The 15,066-nt window shown below is 42.5% G+C and overlaps 1 protein-coding gene across 2 annotated transcripts in view; it reads right to left on the reverse strand.

Annotated features, from left to right (window-relative positions):
* Window positions 1-256: 256 nt before the first annotated feature.
* Window positions 257-15,066, reverse strand: part of ITGB6 (integrin subunit beta 6) — a 115,980-nt gene continuing 101,170 nt past the window's right edge. Inside the window, exons 14-16 of one of the 2 annotated variants that reach the window (XM_053260882.1) lie at window positions 5,612-5,731; window positions 3,382-3,548; window positions 257-395 (exon numbers count right to left, since the gene is read on the reverse strand). In XM_053260882.1, coding sequence (XP_053116857.1) covers window positions 297-395; window positions 3,382-3,548; window positions 5,612-5,731 — 386 coding nt within the window. In that variant the 3' untranslated portion in view covers window positions 257-296. Of the gene's footprint in view, window positions 396-3,381; window positions 3,549-5,611; window positions 5,732-9,538; window positions 9,785-15,066 lie in introns of those variants that run through there. The other variant, XM_053260892.1, reaches the window with a different exon arrangement.

Genomic DNA, 15,066 nt, shown 5'->3' on the forward strand with positions numbered 1-15,066 from the left:
CCTATGGGGAATATCTTGCAGTGCTCACATGTAGTCTCCCATTCAAATGAAAGCCAGGGTGGACCTTGCTTAGCAAAAAAACAATTCATCTTCTAGCACTGAGCCCACCCTGGAAATATGCTCCACAGTTCAGATTGATCCTTGAGTACAAGAATCTTCCAAACATAAAAAGCATGTACTCTCATCCGGAACTATTGTACCATTTTAGTACGCTAACAATCCTCCATTTAAAGTAATACATTTAAAATGAATGTAGTGTGGTTCAAAAACTAATCCTTTTTTATTGCTCTGAAGGGCTAATAACCATTTGCAGCAGATCCAGTTTGCTTTTCTTTCTGTTTATATGTTACATTTGTAAACGTTGTTGTTGAACCTTTGTACAGTGGGTTTGTTCCCTAGAAAGGAAGAAAAAAAGTGATATTTAGAAGACTTTTGAACTAGCCTGTGGAAGAAATTTCATTCATCCAGCAGCCTCCAACAGCATTTTTAGTGCTGGTTCCTGCAATGGAGGCACAATCTGGATGAAAGGTATCTTCAACAAAAGAGCTTCGAGTGTGCTTCCACATATCGAAAACAGAAAAAGGAACCCCTGAAACACAGCCCTTCTGAGCCACTTCAAAGCTTATGGAAGAGAGATGTCTATGTGCCCAACCTAGTGCCTTCAGACACAAGAACTTTTCAGAACTTTGGTTGATTCTGCCCAGCATGGAAATAAAGGGTTCAGAACACCACCTGCTAACTTGGCAAAGAGGCACCTTTTACCATGGTGATTCTCTTTATTTAAGGGGGAGAGTAACTGGCCCTATCGACCCGCGGCACAGTACTTCCAGTGACTGTTGCTGGTGTCTATCTTATGTTTCTTTTAGATTGTGAGCCCTTTGGGGACAGGGATCCATCTTAATTATTTATTATTTCTCTATGTAAACTGCCCTAAGCCATTTTTGGAAGGGCGGTATAGAAATCGAATTAATAATAATAATAATAATAATAATAATAATAATAATAATAAGAAGAAGAAGAAGAAGAAGAAGAAGAAGAAGAAGAAGAAGAAGAAGTCCTTGGGAAGGACTCGATGTCTGAATAAAACAAACCAGTCAATAACACCTGTCTGACTGTGTAAACAAGAAATAATAATAACAACTTCAAGGGTGGCAGTTTTTCATCTCTCCTCCTAGTGGAGGATGATTTCTCACTTCTGTGCAAGTAAAGGGGCTTCCTACCTCTAAAGCAGTTCAAAGGGTGCGCAGGAGGGGAGACATCTTACTAGCGGTGGTGGCACAGTGGTGGTCCCTCTAGGCCCTGCCACAGCACTCCCCACCAGCAGCGTGGGCTGGCGGAGGCCTGGTTCCAGGCAACCTCCGCACACTTTAGTTATATAGCATTTGCTAGGTTCTGAAGAGTTTATTAGTAACTTTTCTTCTGTGGCCTAATTCTTTCTGAGGTGGTAAACCTGTATCTGAGCTCTACCATTTCAGAATGTTGCACAGGTGAGAGACTCATGTGACTTAACGGTCCTTCATACAAGAAAACTCCCCATATATGGAAAAGTAGAGGCCTTGCAAAGATTCGGCTTATGGAATCAAGGATTTGTACATTGTCTCTAGCACCATGGGGAGGCAGTCGCTTCCAGCACTAACTTCCACAGGGCACAGCACCAAGAATTGCTGTTAAAAGGTTTTGGAGCAGTGGAAAGCCCCGGTGACATCTTGAAAGGTGCAGGGAGCAGGGGAAATGTAGTCCTTCCCAGAACCTTCCTCCCCAGAACACTACATTTCCCAGCACTCCCTGGGCACCTTGCTGTGCACCTTCCAAGACGTTGCTGGGGCTTCCTGTGACTCTGAATTCCTTTAATGGTCCTTGTCAGTACTGTGCACAGGACCACTCTGCATGGAGGTAAGTGCTGGGAATGGCCACCCCATTTGGTGTTAGGTTATGTGCAGATGATTCAGCTTTGACATTTTGAAGCCAAGTCTTCACACAGGCTTAAAAAGTAGCATGCCAGAGAGAAACTTAGGCAAGAACCATTCTTCCTAACATCTAGCTTTCTATGTGGCAGAATCTTTTTGTATGAAGGAGCATCCAGAGCTTCCACCTGCACTCTGAAGTGGCAGAATCCAGGCACAGCTTTATCAACTCAGTGAGAACTACCCGTGTATCTACTGAATGAAAAGATGCTTGCTAAACTATTGGACTTAGAATATTACTACACTGTGGCTCCTTACAGATACTCTAAATATTTCTCAAGAAATCAGCTGTTTGTTATATGGACAGGTGTTGATATATTCTATTTAGACCCCATTATTTTTCCTCCCTCCCTCCCCTTCTCTTCCCTTCCACTGCCAAAACAAATATCTACATTTGCCCTGTACCAGAGGCATTTGGGAGAGAAAAAAAACTCTCCTGCCTTAATCTGTTAGGGGTGTGCACGGAACTGTTCTCGACAGTCAGTTTGAATTTGAGCCAAATTAAAACCGATGTGCTGGTCTACAAAGCAGTTCATTAGAGCCAGCCAGTGGTTCAGTTCGTGCAGTTGAACCGGGTCGAACCAGTTTGGCCTGGTACAAGGGGCTATGCTTGTAAAGGGGAATCTGGTAAGGATTCAAGCAAAAGGGATTCCTATCTCTAAAGGAATAAAGGGCAGGCAGGGAGCTGGGTGAGAGGGCACAGTGGCAGCAGCTCCTCAGCTGTGGTGGCGGCCCCTCTAGGCCCCACCAGTGCTCTGTCGCAGCAGCATGGACTGGCAGAGGCCCGGTTCTGGCCTCCACACATGCAGAGGCGAGTGCCGGCGGGGCCTAGAGGGGTCACTGCCACCATGCCACCACCAGTAAGGTGCCCTCTCGCCTGCCCCACCCACTCTTTGAACCCCTTTAGAGGTAAGAATCCCCTTTGCTTGTAAAGGGGAATCCTCACCAGCCTCCCCTTTATAAGCATGGCCCTTTGGACCGGGCCGAACTGGTTCAATCCAAATTGGGCCTGGTTTTTATTCAAACTCAGACTTTTTGGTGGCCTGCTTTTTTTTCTCTTTTTTTTGTGGCCCGCTTTTTGGTGGGCCAGCCCGATTCGAACTCAAACTGGTCGAACTGTCAAGGTTCAAATTGAACCTGGTTCAGTTTGAACCAGTTCTGTACACCCCTATAATCTGTATTTTATATACATAACACAGTACATATAGTATTATATATATTTACACTGATTGACTCAAATCAAGGAGTTATTGTTCTTCCTCATAAGTTACATCATAATGCTGCTATAAAGTATGGTTTAGTAAATCAGTGGATATTTGTGAAGAACATGAACATCCTTCCTGAAATATGTCTATACTAAATATGACAGTTATCTTCGACTGAATAAAACAAAGGAGCAATATAGCATTTCATATACCGTTTGCCATTTGACCTTTGATTTTTCTGCTTCAAATTTAGCAACTTCCTTGCGGTCATGAAATGAAATGAACAATTTCCATATACAAAGTAAGACAATCCCAGTGAGGACGATTGCAATAGAAACACCCAACACGATCATTGCAATATTTGGGGGTTGTGGACAGTCTGTAGAAAGAAAGGAAAACTTGTGACAGTGGGTATAATAAATGCAATTACACATTTGAAAAACACTATAGAACTGTGGGGAAATGACTTGACTGGCAAGCCAGAGTTTGCCAGTTCGAATCCCTACTGGTATGTTTCCCAGACACTGGGAAACACCTATATTGAGCAGCAGCTATATAGGAAGATGCTGAAAGGCTAAACCCCTCCTGTATTCTAACAAAGACAACCATAGGGCTCTGTGGTTGCCAGGACCTGAGGCCGACTCAACGGCACACTTTAACTTTATAGAACTATTAGCTCATTTACTTTTCATTTAAAGACAAGTACCTTGCTCTGAACCCTACACATGGAACACAGGAACATAGGAAGCTGCCATATATTGAGTCAGACCATTGGTCTATCTAGCTCAGTATTGTCTTCACAGACTGGCAGCGGCTTCTCCAAGATTGCAGGCAGGAATCTCTCTCAGCCCTATCTTGGAGAAGCCAGGGAGGGAGCTTGAAACCTTCTGCTCTTCCCAGAGATCCCCTGAGGGGAATACCCCTCTAGGCCCCGCCGGCACTCGCCTCTGCATGTGTGGAGGCCAGTGCTCACACTTCTAGTCTCCCATTCATATGCAACCTGCTTAGCTAAGGGGACAAGTCATGCTTGCTACCACAAGACCAGCTCTCCTCTCCAAGAGCTTCTCTCTCTCACATCCTTTTGTGTCCATATAGAACTTCTCCTTATTCTGTCTCCTCCATTCATTTCAGTAGAGCGGGAAGTTCTTCATGCACAAAGAGAGGAGGAGGAGGAGGAGGAGTATAATTCGATTTCTATACCGCCCTTCCAAAAATGGCTCAGGGTGGTTTACACAGAGAAATAACCAACAAATAAGATGGATCCCTGTCCCCAAAGGGCTCACAATCTAAAAGAAACTACACCAGCAACCATCATTGGAGGTACTGTGCTGGGGGTGATTAGGGCGAGTTACTCTCCCCCTGCTAAATAAAGAGAAACACCACATTAAAAGGTGCCTCTTTGCCAAGTTAGCAGGGGTGAGTATGTGGCTTCCATGGAAATATATGGATCAGCTCTTGGGGTGCCCACAGTAAATCACTAGAATAAAGCCAAAGTAACTGAAAATAAATTCAGCGTTGTTCAGTTAGGGTTCCATCTTTCGTAGATTTTCCCATAGTGGCCAACATTATGCATAGTACTTTCGGGTACCAAAGACATAGCTGCTTCTGCTGCTGCTGACCTGGAAGCAGTAGCGCTGCTGCAGAGAACCAGGAGTGGTGATACAAGTGTTACAGTATCTATTCTCATTCTCATGAATGGCAAAGCTGCGATAACACTCCTAGCACTACTGCCAGTTCTCTACAGCGGTACTGCCCCTTCCAGGCCTACAGCAGCAGTGGCAGAGCCAATAACACCCTCCCCCATACCTACTGCACATCATTTCAGCCATAGAGGATGTTCTCACAAGCAGCCAAGCCCAGGCTTAGCAGCTTGGGCTTGGCTGTCTGTGAGAACTGCTGGTATCCACACAGATCCTGGCAGTTCCGTGACACCAAAGCCCAACTCCTAGCCAAAGTTAAGGGCGCAAATGCACTCTTAACCTAGATGCCAGGAACAAGCATCTTGCAGCTCGCACTGACACAGATGGGCACCTACAGCACCTGTCCCCTGGGGGAATCCCCCAGGGCACTGCTCTCAGCCCACAGTGAACTGTGGGATACCCGGAGGCTGGGAGAATGAGTCCTGGCCTCTGTTGATCTACACTGCTGGGAGCACCACAGGTCATGTGGGTGTGCAGCTTGCATGCTGCAGGGGCAAAGAGTGATCATCTGGGGGAATGTAGCCTGAACCCTGCCTTCCCCCCACCCCACCCATGCAGTCATGTGAATAGCAAATAAGGAACAAATATTTTAGTAGCACTTATCTAGCTCATCACAGAAATGACTCTAAAACATGATGGCACTGGACAGCATGGAATGGAATACTTTTGCTTGCCACCTTTAAAAATGCATACCTGTTAGCATTGTATATAAGAGGTGATTTCACAAGTCTGAATGGCCTACCTTTCTCCTTTATGTTGTGAATGGTCGTTTTCCCTTGTTCATCAGCTGCCATTAGAAATGTGATAACACATTCATTCTCTCCTCGTAACAAACAAGGAACAGATTTATCTTCCACGATATCTGTGAGCCAGGGAAAAACCATTTTGCAGGTCAAGAACAATTCATCAAGCAGTAACCATGAAGATTAAAGGATTTATAACATCAGGCTTATAAGGGGGGAAAGCTAGAATCCTCTAAAAGAATTTCACACAATACTTCTACCACTAAAAGGTTTTTCCTTCTCGTTTTTGTTACACTTTGCACTTAGGTTTCAGATGAGAAGGTCCAGGTGTTGTCAATCTGCCTTGACCATCAAGAGCACCCATCAAGTCTTCAGTAATTTGAAATTCAATGAATTGGAAATACTTCCAAGAGAGTTGCCATAGCTGTCTAGGGAATATAATAGCCCTGATTATAGTACAAAGTAAACAATATGTTCTCTTTGTCTTTTTGCTACTGGTAGTATGTCTAGACTGTGTTTCAGTGTTGCATATTCTCATATCAAAAGGATACTGATCCTTTTCAAAAGGGCTATTTATTGCTTCCAGAATGCCACTACAAAGATTAATGCGACATGCATTGTCATAACCAATGAGTATAAATCCATAACAACAAAAGAGTATTTGTTGCATTGTCATAGTGCTATTTAGTGAAAAGGAGATAAAAAGGAACCAAACATGAACCTAAGAACTTCCCATTTTTAGTTGCCTCTCTGTATTTAATAAAGTTATGCAAACAATGTTTTCCTCTAAATTTTCCTTGTTATGGAACCTTGGGCGCTCTTTCAAGAGGCCCTGGAAAGGGTGGCATATATTTGAGGGAACTGCAGTAGATTATTGAAAGAAATAAGAAGAATGGGATTGGAAACTGCTGCCTCTGATGCCAGCAATACTGAAGGCACAATGTCCTGCCTAAGGCTGACTTCTTGCTGAAGTTGCTCTGCAAACTATAGCCACTCCAGCAAAAGTATCTCATTGGGACAATTCCTGGACATCATATGATGTCCTTCGCTTCAGAAAATATTGTCTTCCAGATACATTAGTGCTTCTATGGCTTGTATTACAAATTTTGATTGGACAAATTTACATGTCCAATTATAAACATTTGCTTTTTTCAAAGAGTAAATGAGTCCATACATGGAAATATTTTTGGAAAAGTACACGGGAAATAAATGTTTGTTAAAGGGATTCTTAAAATTTTATTTCTACTGGGAAAAGGTCCCTATTCACTTATCTTTTAGCTGAATTTTAAATGTTCTGTGCAGAAAAATGGAAGTTTCTGAAGATGTTTATTCAAAGACCCAGCTGCCTTGGTGCTTTTTTCTTTCTTTCTTTTTTTTAAAGGAAGGCTATTCTCGCTGAACATCATCAGTTATGACATCATAGAGAATGGCTTGGGTCTGGGCTACCTCAGAGAGCACCTTCTTCTGTATGATCTCCATCACACATTGAGGTCATCTGGAGAGGTCTAGCTCCAGTTACCACCAGTACGTCTAGTGGCGACTCAGAACCGGGCCTTCTCTGTAGCTGCTCCTGGCCTATGGAACACACTCCCAGCAGGTATCCGCAGTTTAGGCTCACTGTTGGCCTTTAAGAGAGCCATAAAGACTTACTTCTTTGGCCTGGCCTTCCAAAGTTTTTAAATTGTTTTAAAGTATTTTAATCGGTTTTAAATTGTTTTTAAATTGTTTTTATATTGTTTTAAGTAGTGTGTTTTAAATGATGTTTGTTTTTATGTTTTTTAAACTAGTTGTACACTGCCCAGAGCCTCGGGGGGGGGGCGGTTATAAATGTAATAAACAAACCAACAAATAAATAGTGCACATACCCCGGTGTGTGCCCAGTGCTGTCCTATGTCTGGAAGCAGGACTGCTTAAAGTAGAGGCCAGAACATGGATCAATATCTTTGAATTCTGGCTGAAGCTGGTTTTCCACCCTGAAGGTCTAGCACCACTTGTGCTAAAGGGCATCTATCACTCCAGGTGGAAAAGAGAGCTGGAGGAAAGGCTGCAACATTATGGTTTCTCCCCTTTTGCACTGATAACTCTGGGATATGAAAATGCCAGGGTCACACTCAGACACAGAATATATGACATGGAGTGTCAAATTGATCAGGGCTCTATTCCTGTTGGTGTCCATTTGGGCAACCAAGTTCTGAGTTTCAATCCTGCTAGATACCTAAACCAGATAACTGTGCCAAAATACCGTAGAGCTTTGACACAGGCATGATGCAATGCCTTGCAAACAGCAGTCCTGGAAGGGAGATATCGAAAAATCCCCTACAAAGAACGCACTTGTCTCTGCAAATCAGGAGATATTGACACAACGGCTCATGTGCTCCTTTATTGTCAATTTTACCGAGATATATGGCATAAACATATACCTCTTTTATTAGCTGCCATCCAGGTTGTGCAGATTCTTTTTATCTTGATTATCTATTAACAGACCAGAATGATCTGAAATCTTATAATGTGGCTAAGTTCTGTAACAGCCAATAAAATTTGCCAGGAGTTCATTAAGAATCATTGTTAACTGTGTTTAACTATGTGCTTAATTACTGTATCATAACCTTGTAGGGTTTTTTGGGGGGGTGGGGGGTGGGGCTTCTGTTTGTATATTGTGTTGGTCAGTGACCGTAATAAAGGAATTGAATTAAATGATGTTTGTTTGTATGTTTTTTAAACTAGTTGTACACCACCCAGAGCCCCTGGATGGGGCAGTTTATAAATGTAATAAATAAATAAATAAATAGATAGATAGATAGATAGATAGTGCCATATAACCCCTATTCAGGCATTATGCCCTACACATGCACAAGTTCACAAGTACATAATTTTGTGTGGATGATTGCAAATGCATTCATTTGTAAAGTGAACGTGGATACAAGCCCTCTCAAATGCAGGAAGTGTATTACAATACATACATTGAACCTAACATGTGAATAGGGCTGTTGTCAGTCAAATATGGCTACTTGAACATATCATGAAGATAACCAGAGTGAGGGAAATGCTTCCTGCTGTCACTCATGGGAGAACATTTTCTATCTGCAGCTTCCCACATATCTCTGCCAAAACTGAGGAAGGATTGCACAAGGGACATTGTGTGTCTGTGTGTGAAATGCACCTCCACTTCAGCTCAGCCTTAAATCACACAGTATATTTTTCACCATGCAAGTGTGCATTCTGGAAAGGTTAGTACATGCAGGAGAAAAGGTGTACTGTTCAGGCAAAAAGATTACTGGTCACTGTTCTATAAGATACTCAAGGCAGCTCACATAAAAGGTATAAGATATAATAAAACAATGGGGAAATCATACTATATATACACCTCAGTAAACAGCAAAAACCAAAAGTCAGACAAGTGGTGGGAGAGCTTGCCAGTCAAATTAGATTTCCACCTATATGGGGCTGTATATGGGATGGGCGGTAGCTTAGTGCGGCAGGGCATCTGCTTTGCATGCTGAAGGCTGCAGGTTCAATTCCTGGCATCACCAAGTAGTCCTGAGAAAGATGACCGCCTTAAATCTTGGAAAACCACTGCCAGTCAGTACAGACCATACTGAGCTAGATGTACCATGGTCTTACACAGTATAAGGCAGCTTCCTATTGGTGGAAGGAGGATGTGTAAGAATGTTCCTTGGTCAATCTGTCTGGACAGGGAATTCTATAAAGTGCATACCACTATAAGAGCAGCCTTTTCCTATATCCCCATTAATCTTACATTCAATACCATGTAACGTAAATGAGCATCGTAGTGCTCCTGATCTCTGAGAATGGAGAAGGGAACATTTGGGAGAAGGAAATCTTTGACATTGTGAATTGAATCCACACATGAACAGATTAAAACACAGTACAGATGAAAAAAAACACAGTACAGAAAACACAGTACAGGACACAGTACAGATGAAAAAAACATTGGTACAATATGTTACTTGTAGTCCATGCTAGTTAAAAAAAATCAGGCTGCAGAGAGCTGCATAATCTGTAGTTTGAGAAATATTCAAGGGAACCCAGACAGAACATATTACAGAAATTGTCTGGAATTGACAAATTCTTAGATGAGAGTGACCAAATATCCATCAGTGAACATAAGCCAACTCAGCAATTGGAGCCAGAAAGCTGAATACTGCTGTCACCTGCACATCAAGAAAGAAAGTAGAACATAAGAACACCCTTAGGTGGTATACTTTAGAGAGAATGTGACTCTGTCAAATATGGGTAGCCACTTCCTAAATCCATAATATTAAAAAAAACCCCAAAACCTTGACTCTGTAGGTCTAAAAACATATGATGTGAACAAATGTGTGTGTACCTAAGATGTACTTATAAACGTGAATCAACAAAAACACAGCTAAACTATAATAGTCTAAAAAATATTCATAGGTTTGCAAATTCAGTATCAGCCAAACCTACTAATTTCATAAACGCTTTAAAATTTACATAGGAATTCGTAAGGCTGATTTGCTCTAAAATTTACTATTTTTGAAATTCGTACATTCTGAGAATGAGTATTATGTAGGTTATTTCAGTGTACATGGTGCATTAAGTAAAAAAATAATGGCCACTAAGAACTTATAATCTAAGGCAACTGTCCAATGCACACTTACTTGGGTGTGACTCCCATTGAACTCTATGGTTGATTAACGAAGCACCAGAGCAAAGGCAGAAGTACCAGTGTAATACCAGGACTTCCGAAGAGTTCTAAACTAATGTTGCAGTGGTGTGTGTGTGTGTGTGTGTGTGTGTGTGTGTAATTTCAGTGACCTCCCCTTTCTCTGGAAGCCCTCTGTGTCACTCAAAATTGTGTCTCTTAGGGCTGCATAACTCTCAGGGACATATTTTCAGGTGGCACAGAGAGCTTCATGGGGAAAGGTAGGTTGTCAAAAATTGCCCTCACTACTGGGCGAACAGTGTAGATGAGTTAGCTGAACTTTTCAGAAATACCAGTGCTCCCCTTGCACTGGTGCTTTATTAGTCAGGATGTCAGACTGTGGAGCTCACTTCTAAGAACATATGATGCTGGCTTCAGCTGGGTCAGACCATCAACTAGCTTAATATTGTCTACGCTGATTGCCAGTGGCTCACCAGATTTCAGATGTGTGCCTTTCCCAGCCTACCAAGGGATGCCAAGGATCAAATCTGAGATCTTCTGCATGCAAAGCTTGCACTCCGCCACTGAGCTATTCTTCCCCAGTAAACATACATAGGATTGGAGTGCATATTTTGACCGCAGGGTAAAGGCAAGGGTCAGAGGAAGAAGCAAAGGAATCAAGGAATGGTTTTTAAAAGTGGTATCATCTGTGTGTGTGGACATCATTTGATAGGGGTGTGCACAGAACCAATATGGCCAGTTCAGTTCAAATCTGAACTGGATTCAAACCAACCTGGCCTGGTCCAGTTCGGGGTCTGGCCGAACTGGGCCAAACTGTTTTGTGGGGTATACTTGTAAAGGGGAATTTGGTGAGGATTCCCCTTTACAAGTAAAGGGGCATTCCCTAAGGTGGGGGGGGGAGAAGGGGGGGAGAAAGGATAAGACTGGGTCTTTTTTGCCACAATACAGACCACAACTCATGCATAAAATTAGCAGCAGAAAGAAACAACCCCCTGTCTCCCTCTAGGGCTCCAAACTACCACAAATGAGGACTATGTATATACCACTGGGAAATATGCCTGACAGCAGAAAGTAACACTGTTTGTGGGCACTAGGCGTGACTCTATGAGGGAATTGTTTTGCTTACGTTTGGTCAACACAAGGAGCCAAGTAGGGCAACTCTGGAGAGGCTGTCACTCCATTCATTGCAGGTCTTGGGCTGCAATGTGGATTCTCCAGGTCTTTTCACCTGCAGTTCCTGCTCGCCCAGTTGCCCCAAATCCACTTCATCCCTGTAGCAATCTTAGGGAGAAGGAACTGGGTCTTTTTGCTCACATCCTTTCCTTATCATTTCTTGGAGAATGTTTGTTCATTGTATTTATTACTTAGGTTAATCCTGGGTCTGTCTAGATGTCAATTTATTCCAACATGAACACAAATTCCATCCTAAGATTTTAAGGAGCATCTACACAATGTTTAAACACATCACATAATTTCTTCGCACCATAAGAATGGGTCAGCAAGCCAAGGGTCAGCCATTAGCAAGTAGCAAGCAGCAAGTTTTCCCTGGCTTTTAACCAAAAATTAAATGTTAATGTTTTTATTTTTTGAAAATGTTTTTATCTGTTTTGTGAATTTTAACTGTTTAATATTGTTCTTACATTTGTGATGTTAAGGGACAGATTAACCCTTTTGCCACCCGTAGGCAAGCAAGGAATTTGTCACCCCTCCTCTCTGACAATGTGTGTGTGTGTGCTCCAAGCCAATCCTAAAACTTGAGCAATATAAATCATCAGACTCACATGAGTGTGTGTGTACACGTCCCCTTTGACAGCTGCCCCACCTGCCATGGCGGGGGGCTCCCTGGCACATGGCGGCAGGGAGATCCCCACCCCCATCTTTTTCTCCAGCTGTTTCAGCTGCCGCAGTCACTGAATGCTCTCCTCCATTACCATGATGAAGACTTGGCCAATGGCTATGACAATGGGTGGCGGGACCCTCTCCCCAGCTCCCAGCCACCCCCTCCAGCTCCAGGAAGATCTGATGGGAGTGTGGGTGATGCTTAACTCGAGCTGCAGGTCGACAGAGGCTGAGGGGCCAGGCTAAGACAGTCCACGCCACTCCCCACACGCCACAGGCCCCCCCATCACAGCCAGGTTCCTCTGTGTGCCTCTCCATGCTGGGCGGCCCTGCCCCCTCTCTGCCTGGGGTCAGGAGTTGATCTCCAGATGACTCCAGGCAGCCAAAACATTCTCTCTCTCTCCTGGAGGAGGACAGGCATCCCAAACTCTTATAGCATCCTTTCTGGAGCTGGGATTGGAATGAGATTCAGAGAGAGATCAGGACAATTTGGCTGTTCAGTGTCAGCTCTTTTAGTTGCTTGGAGTTTTAATTTATTGTAACTGATTTTGTTGATTTGAATGTTGCATTTGATCATTTTTGGAAGCTAGGGACCTTTTCTAGAGCCAACAGGTGGGATGCAAATTCATAAATAAAGAAAACAAATACATTTCCATCACTCATTATTAAGTGATGGTCAAATCAACAATCACTCTACCTTCCCAATAGCTCTGAACTAACCATGATGTCAAAAAACACACAACTCGTTTCTTGTCTGCAGCCTGAAAATTACTGAGAATGTGGCATGTGTGTATGCATGCACCAAGAAGTAAAGCCACCAGCCAGCCTGCCTAGGATTGGTTGCCACTTCCCTCTGGCTCCGGGCGGCAACCAATAATGATTGGTTGGTTGCAATCCTAGGCTGGCTGCTCTGCAAACGCACTGACGTCACACCACCCAAGCTGACAATGAGATAAGAGAGAGAGAACACAGATCTCAGCCAGGCATGCCAATTTATTTATTTATTTCAAAAATCTGCTGCTGAGGAAATTTTGCTGTAGTAGGCAGCCGCCTCTCCCGCCTCCCCTTCAATCCATGCCTGGTTATGTTTTAAGTTTGTACACTGCCTAGAGATGTCTATATCAGGCAGTACAGAAATATGATAAATAAATAAATATGCCGACAATCTGTGAAAAACATGTATCTTTTCATTCATTCATTCATTCAGTCATTCGATTTCTATATCACCCTTCCAAAAATGGCTCAGGGCAGTTTACAAAGAGAAATATAAATAAATAAGATGGCTCCCTGTCCCCAAAGGGCTCACAATCTAAAAAAAGAGTAAGACAGATACCAGCAACAGTCACTGGAGATACTGTGCTGGGGAATGGATAGGGCCAGTTACTCTCCCCCTGCTAAATAAAGAGAATCACCACGTTAAAAGGTGCCTCTCTGCCAAGTTAGCAGGGGTATTTTTCAATACTACTTGTATTCCGGCTTGGAAAAGGCATGGCTTTCCACGGATTGTCAGCAGATGGCGATGAGAAATTATGTGATATATTAAAATGTCATGTAGACATCTGTAAAATCTCCATTCAGAATTTGTGTTCATGTTGAAATAAATTACCATCTAGATAGATCCTCTATTAAATTGATTTCTATCAAAATATTGCATCTAAACAATTATTTTGTTTTTTCTTGAATATAGTGTACAAGAAATCACATGTTCAGGGATCCTTTACACTTGTTCTAGTTGCTTCCCTTTACTTCAACCAAAGACTCTCTTCCAAGAAAAAATACTGTTGCATTTTTAAAATTATGATATTGGAACAGGACGTAAATATAACTGGATTTTCTTTTTCCATTTGCAAAGCTTTTGATATGCTTTTAGCAATTTTGGGCCTCTAGTTTCAAGATACAGATTTACTAAACACACCTAATTTGAGTGTTTGACCTAATCATTATATATGTCTGATCTAAAAGTGAGGTCATGTCTGTGCAGTGCCGATAGCATCCTTGATTGTCTTGCTTGATCTCAAGAACTGCAGTTACATCTGGTATTATGTGTGTTGCCATTGGAAATAAAGTTCTTACAGAGTCCTAGCCTGTAGAAAGAAAGTAGCAGATAAAAAGAAGTAAAAACTCTTCTTTTTTTCTTTCAGCCAAGTTGATTTATTGGCCAGCTATTGAAAGTCAGGTACCTTGCTGGGAGTTCTTATACACTCCAATGAGATTATTACATAAGTTCCTGGGGGAAGAATTTTGTCCATAGAATGTGAAATCCTCCTCAAGTTGTGATAGATTAATTCTCAAAAGGAAAGAATGTACCTATTAAACATTTCCTAATGCTATTGCAAATACAAAGCAACACAGGTAGATGTTTCTAGAAGGGTATCACAGGACTATTTTCATGAAACTGCTCTTTAGTGGAATTGGAACAGGGATATTTTCCTACAGTAAACAATGTAGCCTCCTTAAAGGAAAAGGCACATGCTACTTGTTCAGTACAACACCAAACTGGAACTCTGGTAACTCTGGGATCAAGTCTTGAGTGTATGAGATATTACTAAGAGCCTTGAGTGTTTGAGATATTAAGTGGGACAAGGACACCTCCCCACCTGAGGAATTAGGTCCTTTTTCCCTCTTCTCATTCACATGGCCTTATTCCAAAGGGTTCTGGGCAATCTGAGTTACTACTTATGATCCCAAAGAGGCAATTTAATCCCAATTTGAAATCTGAAAATAAAACTGGAGAACTACGGTTGCCTGGGACACTCTGTCAGGTAAATCTGTGGATGTGCCATACAGCCACGAGGCCAGCAACAAGACTATATTTTGCATGGTGGCCATTTTGCATGCCGCCGTGCATGTGCAAATGGCCCAGGGGCCTCACAGAGGACTTTTGCACATGTGCGGTGGCCATTTAAAAACTTTTTTAAAAACAAAAAATGGCCACCATGCATGCACAAATGGCCTCTGTGAGTGCCT

This window comes from Hemicordylus capensis, chromosome 1 (genome assembly GCF_027244095.1).
Source record: "Hemicordylus capensis ecotype Gifberg chromosome 1, rHemCap1.1.pri, whole genome shotgun sequence".
Lineage (NCBI taxonomy): Eukaryota > Metazoa > Chordata > Lepidosauria > Squamata > Cordylidae > Hemicordylus > Hemicordylus capensis.